This window comes from Papilio machaon, chromosome 28 (assembly GCF_912999745.1).
Source record: "Papilio machaon chromosome 28, ilPapMach1.1, whole genome shotgun sequence".
NCBI lineage: Eukaryota > Metazoa > Arthropoda > Insecta > Lepidoptera > Papilionidae > Papilio > Papilio machaon.
The window spans coordinates 3,739,782-3,756,484 of NC_060013.1; the positions used below are offsets into that span (position 1 = coordinate 3,739,782).

Consider the following 16,703-nt stretch of genomic DNA (forward strand, 5'->3'; position numbering starts at 1 on the left):
AGCTAAATCAGTTCGACCGATTTTGAGTTATAAATAGTGTAACTAACACGACTTTCTTTTATATATATAGATAGATGTAGTTTAACAACAGTTTCTATTCAAGGTACGACATTTCCTCTGGGCTTAATTTCAAGTGACAACACAGTCAATGAAGGCAAAATGCCTGTCACTACTGCATACAGCGACCCCATACATTGCAGGTCAGTGAAAGAAACAATTCTAAACAGCTTTATTTAAATCTTACTAATATTTATTTTTATAATGGTAAACGCCAGCAATAACAATATCTTTTGCACGAATGGCCTTGACCGGTGAAATACCACGACCTCACAGAAGACAGACGTTAAGTGGAAGTAATTCCAAGTACAGTCTGATGAGTGTGGTGCCGGAGGACTAATTTTAGTCCTCCTTCCCTTCTCACTATTTTCTTACAAGGAAGGTTTGGGAAGGGGAAGTGAATATGACGGATCTATGAGATGTATAAGAAGGGGATATATCCTCTTTCTATGCGTCCCCTCTTCGGTAGATTAAAGGCAACACATAAATGCGGATGTCTATGGGCAACGGTCGCTTCATGTATCCGCTTGCTCGTTTGCCACCTTATGATATATATAAAAACATTTCAATTTTGATCTAGACTTGTTTATAATGTTCGAATAGCTCTGTACCTTAACTGGGTTATTGGTGGTTCGTGAACAGAGATGTTTCTTTAGATCCCCGCTTATGCCATTAATGTCTTTCAAGCACTACAATACCGGTTGTATAAACTGGTTATTAACGGTTTCTATTATGTTGTTATAAACGATTTTAATTGTTTTTTTTTTTAAAACAGAAGAGTATCATCATCACCGTTGGGTAAAGGTATCGCTCGGGCAAAGGGTCACTCTGATAAAGACATTCGCTCCTTCATTAGCCGAAGATCATCAAGAGAGGTTGGTTTAATATCTTTACACCACTTTTTATACGACTTGGGACGGTAATAACACAACTCACGCTTGTAACCCAGAGGTGTAGGCAGATTACGGACCTCTATTTGATGTGGCCAAATGAACCTCCGCAATCCACTTTTCAAAATTTCGAGAGACGGAACGTGACACCGTCTTTTTCTCGCGGGAATTAACACATATGTGCAGCATCACGATGTTTTCTTTCACAGTACGAACGTCGGATAAATGTACATATGTAAATCGAAAAATACATTGGTACATGACGAGATTCGAACTCAGGACCTGCAGATTGCAAGTCAATTGCTTAACCCATGAGTCACTGACAATCTTTATACGTAATATTTTTATGCGTATTTATCTTTTGATGTCGGTTTATTACGTATCATCATCATCATCATCAGCTCACTATACGTCCCCACCGAGGGGCTCGGAGCCTACCCCAAGTTAGGGGTGTTTAGGCCATAGTCAACCACGCTGGCCAAGTGCGGGTTGGTTGACTTCACACATATCATTGAATTTCTTCTCAGATATGTGCAGGTTGCATCACGATGTTTTCCTTCACCGTAAGAACGTCGGATAAATGTACATATGTAAATCGAAAATCGAAAAACACATTGGTACATGGCGGGATTCGAACCCAGGACCTGCAGATTGCAAGTCAAGTGCTTAACCCCTGAGCCACCGACGCTCTCTACTCATTACGTATATAACTTCCTTTTTGACTTGTTGTGTAAACGACGGAACAGATTTTGATTAGTTAAGTCATTAGTTTCGTATTCCTTAAGTATTTTGTAGAGGTCAACTCAAGGTCAACTACGCAGTGCCTCCCTCTACACCTCTTTACGTCCCACTACAACCTAAAGTCGTGTTCTGCGCAGCTTGTAATATTCCAAGCTACGAATTTGTGTGATTTCCCCTTTAGAAATATCTGTTGGAATGATAGGTACACTCTGAGGGCGAAGCGGGGCCCGGTGTGGGCGCAGGGGGCGCAGGCTCGCTGGGCGCGGAGGCGCTGGCGGCTCAGATGGCGCGCTTCAAGAGACTCTCTTTGCGGAAACTGCGAGCGTGGCGATCCTGAGTGTGGCAGGTATACTAATGTACAGAAATAATGGGCCGTTTACATTAAAAATTACAAGTATAGTCATATCGTATCCAAATAAACATTGACAAATATCTTTACATAAACTTATATGTTTTATTTTATCTACCTATTACTTTAAAAAATTATAAAAACTCAAACTTAACTGCAAAATTGAGTTTGACAACTCTGAACTAGATTATATACATTTTTAATCTAATCATATATCTATATTTCTTTTCCAGGTAATACGTCGTCTCGGCACCAGTCTGGCGAACCATCGGGCCTCACTCTCCTCCGAGTTGGGCTCGCTTTGGGACTTCATCAGGATGGACCGGGACCGGCGTCGCTCGGCTCCCTCCACAACATACGAATCAATCGACTCAAAGTCTCCAGTTAGACTGGCCAGGGATCTACTCCAAGTGGTCCAAGAGACAGTCTTTGCAAAGAAACTAGACGAAACCCCGAAAAGATGTCCACTAGTTAAAGAAGAATCTGATCTAACTACCTCTGATGAGGAAGAAGGGACAGATAGAATAGCAAACTTAATAGATTTCTTTTTCACGATAGTTAAAAGTCAAAAAGAAGGGAGAAAGGGAAGTAGTGGGAGTTGCTTTAAAAGTGAAGTAAGTCCTGATGATGAGAAATGTATACCAACACGAGTGAATACAGAATTGGAACAGAAAATGGAAACTCTCATGGAGTTCTTAGCTACCACTGGTTGTATGGAAAATGAACACGAAGGAAAAGATGAAAAGAAAATAACTCTTATGGAATTCCTCTTCGGTCCCGATGATAGAAAATGGGAAACGCCTCTAATAGAAATAAACGGGAAAGGTGTAAGTCTATCTGAATCTAATGTTAATGTTAAAAATCTATCTTTCATCGATGAAACTCCGGTAGACGATAGTAACGAAACTTTAGTCGAAATGCTACTTAAATATATGGAAAATTACGGAAGTAAAGAGAAATTCAAAGATTCCAATAAATCGATGTCCGTTACCCCATCATTATCGGAAAAATCCAAATCGGATATGACTATAAGTAGACTGGAAACCTACAGTGACGTCAGCAGAACAAAATCTGACTCAACACTAACGCAAACACAAGATACAGTAATTGAGCTTTCAGATTTCAGATCCGAGAAATCTAGTCGTAGAATTTCTGAAACTGTAGTCGACTTGAGCTTTATTAAAGAAGATCTAGAAAATATATTCGAAGAAGCAATTATAAGAATATGTGAATTGAAAATGATGTTTGAAGACGATACAATGAGTGAACAAGAAGATTTAGAAAATTTCACTGCTTACACAAAACCTCCTACACTGCAATATATACAATGTCTCCCATACAGTGTTGAACTATCTGACATCATAGAAGAAGACGAGCCATCTTCAAGAGGATTAGAAAGAACATGTGAAGAAGATCGTCTAACACACATAAAGCAACTAGCAGAAGAAGTTATACGTGAAATAGAACGTAAAATACAGCGTTATCCATTCGAAGACTACGATGATGATAGTTCAGGATCTGCAGAAGAATACAGCAGAGAATATGAATTAAGTACAAGATCTATAAGTCTTATAGACTTAAGAAATATCCCAGATTTACCGCCTAGTATGATAATCAAACCTAAAGTACTGAAACTAGACAAATCAACATCTACAACAGAAATATCCGAATCGATATCTGAACTATCGAGACGAATCGATTCCGGTTGTATGACAGAAGATACGACATTAACTTCAACTTCTGAAAGAAATGATCGAGCTATGGATAAAATAGAATCGTTGCACAAATTCTTCTCGAAATCAAGATTAGAAATAATTGATGAGAGTATGGAGGAAAATGGTGATAGAAAAAGTCCTAAACAATGCATCTCTGAATCGAATCATTCGAAAAGTGATGTCGATTATAAAGTCGGTCAAGCTAGTTTGGACGATGTCGAAGAAATACAGGATGACAATGACGTCAAAACTGACATTGACATGAGCGGAATTGACACTGACAGGTACAGAAAAATTGAATCGAGGGAGAAAATGGATACGTAAAGAATGTTCTAAAATTATAATTATTAAATAATTAAGAGTAGTCGATTAAAAATTATAATATTTGTAACACGTGAACTTACAATTGTCTCTAAAATTGTAAAATGAATAGTCAATTTAATACCTAAATCATTTTAAATACTAGTTATTAAAAGTATAATTTATTTGAGATTTAAATAAAAGCAAATTCAGAAACTATTAATTCGTTACTTCTTACATTTTATTTGTTTAAATAAAAGTAAATGGTTAATCATTTTCGTTAATCTTTTCTAAATTTGCTTTTAAAAATTGTAATGTTTATTTAAATTTTTTAATAGAACAAAATAGTAGGGGACCAGAAAAAAATAACACTCGCGGTTCGCAAACTTTTTGGTCTCAAGTGTACCCATGGTTTACCACGCAAACAACCAACAAGAAAAAATATACACAGAACGCATTATTTACTGAGGCAACTTATCTACATTTACGGATGTCTATGGACAACGGTCGCCTTGGTATTTCAGCAAATCCAGGTAGCCGTTTGCTAGTTTGCTACCTTTTGAAATAAATAAATAAAGAGCATAAACCAATTTAAAATACGACTATAAATGTATTTCAAAATTAAATACATACTTGTAACGTAAAGAAATTAGTTAAAATATGTATTTCATACTATACCTAATATATTTTGACATTACTAAAATGTTCTGTTTATAAAAAAAAACATATTCCAAAATTATATACAATCATATTTTTTATGAACCCTTGTTTCACATATCAACATACCTCAATTTAAAAAAACACTCATATACTAAATTTAATATAAATTAAATTCTATAAGACGCTGTAAATTAAAATGGCGGACAAGCCATTCTCGAAATTTCGAGAAAAAATAGTGAGATTTTTTAATAATATACTTATTGAATTATTATAAAAATACATGTAATATTCATAAAATAATTGTGTATTTATCCAAAATTGAATTTATACTTCAAATACTATCAAAATGAGAATTTTATACATGTAAATATTAGGTCCTTACATATGAAATTGGCGTTTTTCGTACTGGCCACTTCACATCACGAATTTCTCCTCTTTGGTAAGGAATTCCAAATTCAAATTTGTACAGCTATAGACTCATGTATTTGTGGTTCGATGACCGTCATTTATTTGTTTTTTTTCTTCTGTTTTTTTCTGTTTGCGTCACTCATTTTACAAAATGGAAAACTTAAAATATCGCATTATTTACGAGTACGAGTTCCGCCGTGGCACTAGTGCTGCGGAAACGACTCGAAGGGTGAATGATGTGTATGCCGGTCGTGTTGCAAAAGAAAACACAGTTCGTTTTTGGTTCCAACGTTTTCGTTCTGGAAATTTCGATCTGCAGAACAAGCCCCGTGGACGGCCTGAGACTCAAGTTGATAATGAAGAGTTGAAGGCTATTGTGGAAGCGGATCCATCGCAAACCACGTCCGAGTTAGCTGCAGGCTGCGATGTTAGTGATAAAACTGTTTTAATTCACTTGAAGCAAATTGGGAAGATTAAAAAGCTTGAAAGGTGGGTACCTCACGAATTGACTGAAGCAAACCGGCAAACGCGCGTCGACTGTTGCGTTACATTACTAAACCGGCACAATAATGAAGGTATTTTAAACCGAGCCATTACCTGTGATGAAAAATGGGTTCTTTACGATAATCGGAAGCGCTCAGCGCAATGGTTGGATCCTGGCCAGCCAGCCAAATCCTGCCCCAAGCGAAAATTAACCCCAAAAAAGTTACTTGTAAGCGTTTGGTGGACTAGTGCCGGTATTGTTCATTACAGTTTTCTCAAATCTGGCCAGACTATTACGGCTGATGTCTATTGTCAGCAATTGCAAACCATGATGGAAAAGCTAGCGGCTAAACAACCTAGGCTGGTCAATCGCTCCACGCCACTGCTGCTTCACGACAACGCTAGACCACACACTGCGCAACAGACGGCTACTAAATTAGAAGAGCTTCAATTGGAAAGTCTAAGACATCCTCCGTACTCCCCGGACCTTGCTCCAACAGATTACCATTTTTTTTCGAAATTTGGATAACTTCTTGCAAGGGAAAAAATTCAACTCCGATGGGGCAGTCCAAATCGCCTTCAAAGATTTTATTGATTCCCGTCCGACTGGTTTTTTTAGTAAAGGGATCAATGAACTACCTATGAGATGGCAAAAGTGCATAGAAAATAATGGTTCATACTTTGATTAATTAAATATATTATATAAAAAAATATTCGACTTTTTATTCCTCCCATACAAAACGCCAATTTCATATGTAAGGACCTAATATATTATAGTTTGTTCTAAAAACTCTTTATATTTGTAATTATTTATACTTATATTAAATCTATTGTAATTTCTAGGCTCAAAGTTTCTAGTCAAATATGGATATCTGAGCAGTGGAGTTCTAGGTTATAGACCGACAAAATTATCTGAGCCGGTAGGCATTAATAAACCTAAATTATGAAAGCGTACTAGCGCCCTTCTGTCAATGTCAAAAAATACCAATTGTTGTTTTTACTATTCGCTCACGAGAGCAGGCAAAGGAACGAAGCCATGCAGCCTTAAAATCAAAAAATGTACTAAGATCCTTTTCGTCATGTTTTTTTTTCTTTTATGCCATTATCGATGCTCATGAAGGTTTTATTTATATTACTGAAGGAATGCATTAATATTGTCTGTCATCAAGCCAGATATTCTTATTTGACTAAATATTACAAGAACACAACATATTTCTAGATCTTTCAAATGTAGGTCTTAATGTTCGTACATTTAATAGCCTCATGTAGGGAAAAATATAGTGAGAGCTTGCCTATCTATTAAAAATAGATCATGTTTTTTTGTTTTATAGATTAAAATATCATAAATATATATATATATATATATATATATATATATATATATATATATATATATATTAATCTATTGTGTCTATGGAACTTTAAAATGCGTTGTAAGAAATAATTTATTGTTATAGAATTTATGAATCATTTCTAACAATTGTTTCGAGTTTAATGTTATCTGAATATTATATGTATATACTACTTTCTACTACGCAGATTATAATTAAAAATTTCGCCGCCATTTTAAAAATACAGAATAAATAACAATATAGACAATTTATAAATGTTTTTAATTACGAAAATATATACATGGGAAATTTAAATTCACATTATTATTTATTTGTTTATTGTTATGACTTAATCTGTGGTCGAATGTTATCTTTATAAAGATTTTAAAATGGCGGGAAAGTAATTGGTGTTTGTTTATGCGTAACTTTATAACCTATAAAGTGTTTCATACAAGTTTGACGTCTAATCGTGAGTCAATTTTCCAAATGTCATATTGTATTGTACATGACAACACTGAGAGAATTTACCCCAACGAAAAGGTCTCTGGAGGTCTGTTTTTCGTCTCACTTTTGTGCATATTAGATCTATAGGTTATATGTAAAACTATATGTTGATTTTAAGGCTCTATATGTTGACATAACAGAGAAATATAATTTTATTTAACTGCGAAATTTTCGTTTTTATTATTATCAAAAGCTATCGCTTGCGATTGTCCGCGAAGCGTTAAAGTGAATGGATTTTGTACGAAAATATCTCCGGAACGGCTCAACGGATTTTAATGAAATTTGGCACAGATGTAGAACATAGAATCTGAAAGAACACATAGGATATTATTATTTTGAATCATCTTTAAAAAATTATTTAATTTTGTTTTTTTAGTGAAATCTGACGGAAGTCGTTGCTGACTACAGTTCATTAAATAATTTCTACGTGTTCTAGTTCAACTTCCAGTTTCAAACATACTCACAATTGCGAAATTTCTATAGCAAGCAAAACGCAGTTTTTCTCCCCGTTCATTCATAAGTTACTTATTTAATTTCGGCAATTTGTAAACTTGTCTTTATTGTGGTGTCATCAATGCCCGGCAGTTCGTTGGCTGCACAGAAAATTACAATAAACTGTCACCTTTACAAAGTCAGAATTAGATGCTGACCACACCGGCTACAAGCCTTATTATTTTGTGCCTATTTGATTCGCACCATTTTGACTCTAAAGGTTGGTAACAGTGATGGGGATTTAAAATAATAATACCAAATATAGCTTTCATTAACTTCAACAGGCGCTTTTAAATCGGAACGAAGCTGTCATTTCCAAGCAACGACGTCACAACGATATACAAAGTGATCAGTTTCATATCATTTAATAGTTGTTTAAGAGAGATTAATTTTTCTAGCATTCAGCTGCAGCGGCCACACGTTTTCGACTATCCATTCTTGATACTTGTCATAGGAAGCGTTTGTATAAGACCCATGCATTTGTACTCCACATTTAGGACCCCAAGATACGATGCCTGCTACAAAATATGAGCAAGGTACATATTGTTTGCTCATCGTCATCAAAGGACCACCGCTGTCGCCCTGAAATCAAAAATGTGTATACTTCAGTTGTATACATTTTATAGTCTCGATGACAAACTAGTGAGCGGTCACTTGACATCGTTAAAATAGCAATATTTCTGGCAATAGACATCTATCTTACTATCGTACTTCTTACTAGTCTTAATCTATATATCGACGCTGGAAAGCATAAACGCTGTAACCCTTGAAATCGCGAATATGTTTTTCACACGTTAATAATATCAACCATTATCAAACGATAATGATTTTATTATAGGTTAGCACAAACTACACAACATTGCTAAATACCGCATGCTTGTAGGCGTATCAGCTCACGAGTTATCATTTTTTGGCTCTCCTGTAAAGTTCATACTTTCGGGGTTACAGCGTTTACGCTTTCCAGCGTCGATATATAAAAATGAATTTCTGTTCGTTAGTCTCACTAAAACTCGAGAACGGCTGAACGGATTTATCTTATCTTAGTCTTGTAATGTTCGTGGAGGTCTAGGGAAGGTTTAAAGAAAAATTTCATACCGCTATTAAGTTTTTTTTAACTGCGAGCGGACGGAGTCGTGGGCGACAGCTAGTAATATTATAAATGCGAATGTTTAGATGGATGTTTGTTAGAAGTTATCTCCAGAACGTCTCAACAGATCTCGATGAAATTTGACACATACAGGCTAGTAAACAAGTTTTTTTAATGACGCGCGGATAAAGTCTAGGGCGAAAAACAGTCAAGAACTTAAGAATAAGTTTGAAGGTTGCAGATGCGCTGACTATCGATGAAACGTAAAGGGACAGCATGTTCCTCTATCCTATACCCTCTTCCCATCTTTACCTTATAAGTATAAGTAAAAGAGTAGGAAGAGAAAGAGGTACAGTTGTCAGCAGTTGGTTGTCTTCTGCGTGGTTGTTGCAGAACCTGAGCGGGACATTACAACAGCCACATGCTGTATCCTAGCACTGTTTAAAGTTCATCAACAGCTCACTATACATCACCACTGAGGATCTCGGAGTCTACCCTAAGTTAGGTGTGACTAGGTCATAGTCAACTGACCCAGTGCGGGTTGACTTCACACATATCTTTGAATGACGTGGCCCCTCACTGCGGGCAACATTAGGCGGCTCAAAGTCACAGAAAGGGCAATGGAGAGGGCAATGCTCGGAATCTCTCTGCGTGATCGCATCAGAAATGATGTGATCCGCAGCAGAACCAAAGTAACCGACATTGCCCAAAGAATTGTAAACCTTAAGTGGCGATGGGCCGGCCATATTGCCCGCAGAACGGACGGCTGATGGGGCCGCAAAGTGCTGGAATGGCGGCCACGTACAGGTCGACTCAGCGTGGGCAGGCCTCCCGCAAGATGGACCGATGATCTGGTCAAGGTTGCGGGAGTATCCTGGATGCGGGTTGCACATGACCGATCATCGTGGCGATCTTTGGGGGAGGCCTATACCCAGCAGTGGGCGCTACGAGGCTGAATGGAATATCTTTGAATTCCTTCTGAGATATGAGCAGATTGCATTATGCTTTCTTTCACCGACCCGAGTCACCGAGGCTACCTATAAAGATATTATAACTCTAATAATATATATTGATGATGATGATGATGATGTAATCCCGGCCGATATCGGCCACGGCGACTGTCTTCAGCTCCGGTTTTGACGTTGGTGTGCTCGCATGTGGCTTATGTAGCCAATTTTGTTTGCGAAAATCCTCGCACATTGCGGACATGAGAGCACACCGTTCACGTAATTATAGCTGATAGCCGCAGGTGGTCGGGCTTTCAGCTCGTCGCGTCTGGCATCTAGCTCAAGGAGCCGCCGGTTTTCAAATTGTTTGACGCTATGTTTAACTAGCGCTCTCCACTCCGGCCGTCTGGCAGCCTGCTGCTCCCACAGCGAAGGATTGATGTCGCACTGCTTCATGTGTCGCTTCAGCACATCTTTGTACCTGAGGAGTTGTCCGCCTTGCTTCCGCTTGCCTTCCTCAAGTTCTGAGTAAAAGATGCGCTTAGCTGTTCTTTCCTCCGTCATACGCGTCACATGTCCGCCCCACCGAAGCTGACGCCGCATAAGATATGACTCAATGCCACCGACATTGGCCCTTCGCAGCACTTCAGTATTCCGTACGCGGTCAGACCATCGGATGTGAAGTATTTTCCGTAAGCACTTGAGGTGGAATCGGTCTAGCATACGGGTGTGATGACGATACAGTGTCCACGTTTCGGCAGAGTATAAGATGTTAAATAATATATCTATGTAAAATAATAACTCTAATAATATATATTACCTGACAAGTGTCCTGGTCAGGCCGAGCTTCACCTGACTTTGCGCAGATCATAGTCGTACTGTCCCATACAAAAAAATTTTGATGCAAAACCCTTTGACAGTTACTGTGATCATATTCCTGATATACCGTCGCCTGAAAATAATATTTACTCCACTGACTATGTATATAAAACTAACCATAGGTTTCTGAGACCAAAATCACAGTTTAAAACATATCGTTATCTCTGTTTTGTCAGTGGGGTTAGTGCCGTAGTCAGTCATTGGCGTTAGTGCCGTAGCCACTTAATGGGGTTAGTGCCGTAGTCATTCATTGGCGTTAGTACTGTAGCCACTTAATGGGGTTAATGCCGTAGTTTATCATTGGCGTTAGTGACGTAGTCACTTAAGGGGGTTAGTGCCGTAGTCAGTCATTGGCGTTAGTGCCGTAGCCAGTCAGTGGGGTTTTAAGTAATAAATTGTATTATTGGATTAAAAAGTGGTTTAAGATATACCAACCTTTAGTAATACATCGCTTGTATTTTGTCTCTCCCCCATGTTACCCCATCCTGCTACTGTACAAGCTGTGTGTTCGTATTCCTTCGAGCCAGGGAATGTGAGGCAGGCTGGTCGAATGAAATCAGAGAACGCGACACTGCAAACGAAAAAGTGAATCTTTTTGAAAGGTTTCATTTATTTTGCCCTTTTTTTTAGTTAAATGTTATTGAAAGATAAACAAGATCTGCTAAAAATAAACCGTCGGATGTCATATTTAATTAATTTCATTTATTTTTAGTTAATTAAATAGGCGGTGAGGTTAAGTAACCGTGGTTGCTCTCTTATGGTGAAGCTAAGTGCAACCCAGCACCGGTCCACGAAGCAAGTGTAGAAGGCTTCCGGAGCTGAACTCTGAGCCCGCCTTAGAAGTCTACCGTAGTTTTCAGGGATCGGAAGATACATAGGAGTATACACAGCACAAACTAAGGCTCTGGCTTTCGTCTTCCCAGATGAGAAGGTACTGGTTTATCCTGCCCCTCTGTATTGCGGTAGGAACAATATTCTAACTTAAATGGGAAACAAATTTAATACTTTGACTGCATCTTCTGATGATGTTCAGTGTAAACAACTCACCGAGTGTGAACCTTGAGTAGGGCAATATCGTTTTTCTTAGTTTGCCAATTGTGTTCAGGATGCCTTATGATTTTCACAATGTGGTAGAGTTCTCCGCTGCGAGTATCATTTTTGTAAATAGTCCCCAATAAAGCGTATTTGACAGCGCCACTGGAACAAAACATATTGTTTATCGTTTCATTACAACGCCGAAATTTGATAATTGCGGCCGTTACGAGGACTTTCTTAGTTGCTTTGTAAAATTGGTATATAAAACAATGTTAAGTTAAAGGAGCTAACGTTTATGTTGTACTCCTTCCGCGCAGAATTAAAAAAATCCCCCCAAATTGATTTAGCCGTTCATAAGTTAGAAGAAATATAACTAACGGAAGTAGCAGAATTAAAAAAAACTTAATAAGTAGCCCACGTGTTCTTCCAGACTATGTTCTACATCTATGCCAAATTTCATCGAGATCCATTTAGCCGTTCTGTAGATACCTTGTAACAAGCATCAATCGATCTGAACATTCGCATTTAAAATATTAGTAAGATGACTCTGGGCCACCAGCCCGGCTCGCTCATCTGCCATCTTTTAGTTAATTTTTTTTTAATTTAGCAGTAGGAAGAGAGACTCACACGTCTCGGCTACCCACAGCATGCGCCGCTGTCAGAATAAAATATTCGCTAATCAAAGACCCGCCGGCGAACCAAACGATTTCCTTGGCCTGATTTTTTTTACCGCCGAGGACTGCCTGAAACAAAACAATCTGATAAGCTAATCCCCTAAACAACCCTCTATCACATTGGTAGACGCCTGCAACAACAAGATCAGTTTCACGAAATGCCCGGTGATATACTACGACCACACAGGAGACAGGCGTCAAGTGGAAGTAGTTCCACGTTTCGTGTAATGAGTGCGGGTGCTGGAGGTCTTTGAGTCCCCTTTCTCTTCCCATCTCTTTCTCATAAGGAGAGGATGGGATGCGGAAGTGGATTTGACGATCGAGGGGACGCATAGGGTATATAACCTCTTTCTGTGCGTCTTCTCTGTCGATTAAAGGACTATGGGGAACGGTTGCTTCACTATTTCGGTTTATTCATGTAGCCGTTTGCAACCTTATGATATAAAAAAGAGCATAGAACCTACGTATCCTTAATGTCACTTATGCTCACCAAGTTAGATAAGTTTGTCGAACTATAACATTATATTTTTATCAAATCACAATGTTTATTTGACTTACCATGTGTGGGAATTCCATAACCTTAGCGGGATCACCGTCCGATATCTTTATCACGCTCCTGAATCTCTGGCAGTCGTCTCGAACGTACCAGTCGCTGCTAAAGTCACTTACCAGACATTTACTTCCGAGTCTCGAGTATGCGTAACAAGCTATAATATAAACATTATAAATTAAACTGATGAAGAGCGTCTTTAGCTCAGGGGTTAAGCACTTGACTTGCAATCTGCAGGTCCTGAATTCAAAACCAATCATGTGATGTATTTTTCTATCTACATACATCTGAGACTAGTCCAACGTGGTTGACTATGGTTTAGTCACCTCTAACTTAACTTAGGCTTCGAACTCCTCGGTTGGGATGTATAGTGAACTGATAATGAATTAAACTACCAATATCTCAACTAAGGAACACTCAAGGAATATAAATCGAAAAACACCTCACTCTTCAAAATTAGTTTAGCCGTTTAGACTACAGACGGTGATAATGAAATTGACATAGTTCATACAAATCTCCAAGCATATCCTTTGAAAAACATCACATTAGTCGGGTAAAAACCCCTAAGTAGTAAGAACCCTAGTAAGAACCCTTTTCCTAGAAGACTGACCATTTACTGACATCAGTTAAAGCCACTTAAAATCTCACTTGACAACATACATACCAGGAGCCGACATAAAGTTTGACCATATCACTTAAATGATAGCAAGAGCTACTTACCATCGTATATGACACTTTGGTGAGGTGACAAGTTGTTGCGTGCGTACGGTTTCTTCAGTTTTGGACATTTAGGTGGCTCGTTGAATTTCAGAGTGGTGAAGTCGTGTACAATGCGGCAACATTTTACAGGAAATGTACCATTGAATCGACATTCCTGAAATAAAAAGTTATTCACTACATTTATCTATCTTATATATATAAAAGAAAGTTGTGTTAGTTACACTATTTATAACTCAAGAACGGCTGAATCGATTAGACTGAAAATTGGTGGGCAGGTAGCTTAGAACCAGGAAAAGGACATAGGATAATTTTCACCCCGTTTTCTATTTTTTTTTTAATTCCGCGCGGACGGAGTCGCGGGTAAAAGCTAGTATATATATAAAAGAAAGTCGTGTTAGTTACACTATTTATAACTCAAGAACGGCTGAATCGATTTGACTGAAAATTGGTGGGCAGGTAGCTTAGAACCAGGAAACGGACATAGGATAATTTTCACCCCGTTTTCTATTTTTTATTCCGCGCGGACAGCGTCGCGGGTAAAAGCTAGTTTTTAATAAATAATTACCAAATATATAAGAACGGACAGAGTTTAGTTTCGTTGTAAAGGTTCATTTAGATATAAGTAGGAATCGTAGTTACACTTCGGAACTGTTCGACGATGACGTCAGTAGCAGTATAGCGTTCTCATGTAATCACACGTTACGTTTTTTACGTTTGTCTCGCTCTAAAGAAACTGAGCGTTTATGTACTGTACTGCTCCGGATTGTCTAAATGAACCTTAATATGCAAAATATTTTTTCTGTAACTGGTACACCGCGAACATAGGCCACTGTACATCTATATATATCTATCTATATAGATAAAAGAAAGTTGTGTTAGTTACACCACTTATAACTCAAGAACGGCTGAATCGATTTGACTGAAAATTGGTGGGCGGGTAGCTTAGAACCAGGAAACGGACATAGGATAATTTTTACCCCGTTTTCTATTTTTTATTCCGCGCGGACGGAGTCGCGGGTAAAAGCTAGTCTATGTATATAAAAGAAAGCCGTGTTAGTTACACTATTTATAACTCAAGATCGGTCGAACTGATTTAGCTGAAAATTGATGGGGAGGTAGCTTAGAACTAGGAGACGGACATAGGAACTTTTTTATCTTGTGTGCATTTTTTTTATTCCGCGCGGACGGAGTCGCGGGTAAAAGCTAGTTTGGAATAAGATAAGATGTGAAAAAAGTGACCTGTAGATTACAAGTCTAATGCTTTATCACTAACCAATTGGCGTCATTTGATAATAATTTATTGATTTAAATAAATATTGACTTTTTTACAACTTACAATATCGTTGCTCTGCAAGAGTCCTTCGTTAAGAAATTTGACTAACTCTCTGTCAGATATTGGTTCCGGAGGTTTTTGTTCTAATGGGTTACTTGTTACTGGTGTTATTTTTGTTGTTTCAACGCAACAGACATATCTTTTGTTATCATTATAGAAACAATCCTGAAATTGTTAAAATTGCCAAGTTATTATCAACAGTTACTAAAAAAAAAATTGTACAATTGTACGTTGTGGTTCAGTTTGAAATATTTGTACATTTAAATGTTTACCTTTATTTTTTTCTTACTTTTGACTCGATTTTTCGCGTATTCACAATCATAAAAATATCTACAGACACCAGCCTCTTCGGTATTGGTCGTACAACTGGCACCTGTCACAAAATCATGGAAAAAAAATAAGCCCCAAGCTATATAGTGCGATTTTAATTTAAATTAGCTTCCTGTCAATGGAACAATAAACTTAGTAGGCACAAAGTAAGGTTAGGTTTTTAAAAATGTTACCTTCTTTTTCCTCGTAATCTTCATAACAATTCAATAAATGCAAATTAAATAACATAATTATTAAAACTATTTTCATTTTCATTTAATTTAAATATTAAAAAAAAATTAATCACTTTTGTACAGAGATGCAAACGTTTTCTAGAAATCAAGTCTTCGAATGACAATGAAATTTTAAAAAGAACCGCAAATCTCAAAATTCATCATAAGGTGACCAGAGAGATAAATATTTCGCAGGAATCGGGTAAATTTATATTGAGGAAACCGGAAAGTAAATATAAAAATGAAATCTGTTTTAAACCACCAAGAAGAGTACTAACTATCTCGTTAAAGTCCAGGAAATAAACATTCTCGACTTTAATCGCTGGGGAAATGCCCACAACTGATAACCTTGTCAATTTTTAAGTACACACATCATCTTTTTACTGAAAAGAGAGGTTATCGCTCATTGGTCCACTCCTACTGCTGTCCGCTCCGCCTCGCGATATTGCCGTGCCGGGTGGGCGAAGAATATAACTCCGCGTTAATCCTGTATGAGCCCTAAGGTAATCTATAAATGATAAACCTTGTACTCCGTCCATTTGTGATTTTAAGAAATGCCTAGCTTACCTAAGCGTCTGCGGTTCCTCTGGTATTGCGAATGACTATGGTCGTCGAAACAACTAAAGGCGAGTAAGTACTTTTGACACCGAGGAATTTATTAATGAATTCTTCAATTATAAAATGTCAAACTAAAATTTATAAAAACGTGTATTGGGAAAACGTTAAAATTTAGATGTACTTAATGAATTTATATATATAAAAGAAAGTCGTGTTAGTTACACTATTTGGAACGAAGTTCCTTATCGCGCGTTGTGAAAGGGGGCTAGACGGAAAAAATTCTTACGATAAGTTGTAACGACACTTTTTGCTATAGTAAGTATGTTAACGACGAATGAGCGCTACTTCACCATGGCAACGACAAGACAATATATAACGAAAATTCATAGAAATAAAATGTACTTCTTGTGAAGACTTAAGTTTTTTATTCATAGAATAAACATTGGTT

The 16,703-nt window shown here is 37.6% G+C and overlaps 3 protein-coding genes across 3 annotated transcripts in view; 1 reads left to right on the plus strand and 2 right to left on the minus strand.

Annotated features, from left to right (window-relative positions):
* The window catches only part of LOC106714294 (1-phosphatidylinositol 4,5-bisphosphate phosphodiesterase epsilon-1), a 73,478-nt gene extending 71,136 nt beyond the window's left edge, over nt 1-2,342 (plus strand). Inside the window, 4 exon segments of the mRNA XM_045684942.1 lie at nt 108-200; nt 833-932; nt 1,891-2,034; nt 2,271-2,342. Of these exon segments, the coding sequence (XP_045540898.1) occupies nt 108-200; nt 833-932; nt 1,891-2,025 (328 nt within the window). The 3' untranslated portion in view covers nt 2,026-2,034; nt 2,271-2,342.
* A 5,601-nt stretch (nt 2,343-7,943) lies between these two features.
* LOC123722632 (transmembrane protease serine 4-like) lies at nt 7,944-11,402 on the minus strand. The gene is made up of 3 exons (XM_045685070.1): nt 11,279-11,402; nt 10,785-10,916; nt 7,944-8,512 (listed from the first exon to the last, which is right to left on the minus strand). The coding sequence occupies exons 1-3, from the start codon at nt 11,315-11,317 to the stop codon at nt 8,306-8,308; spliced, it is 378 nt and encodes a 125-aa protein (XP_045541026.1). The 5' UTR covers nt 11,318-11,402; the 3' UTR covers nt 7,944-8,305.
* Nucleotides 11,403-11,782: 380 nt separating this feature from the next.
* On the minus strand, nt 11,783-15,740 carry LOC106708068 (CLIP domain-containing serine protease B8-like). The gene is made up of 8 exons (XM_045684882.1): nt 15,659-15,740; nt 15,428-15,528; nt 15,159-15,320; nt 13,823-13,976; nt 13,111-13,259; nt 12,506-12,621; nt 11,891-12,040; nt 11,783-11,795 (listed from the first exon to the last, which is right to left on the minus strand). Exons 1-8 carry the CDS (start codon nt 15,738-15,740, stop codon nt 11,783-11,785), a joined length of 927 nt encoding a protein of 308 aa, XP_045540838.1.
* Between the last annotated feature and the right edge of the window lie 963 nt (nt 15,741-16,703).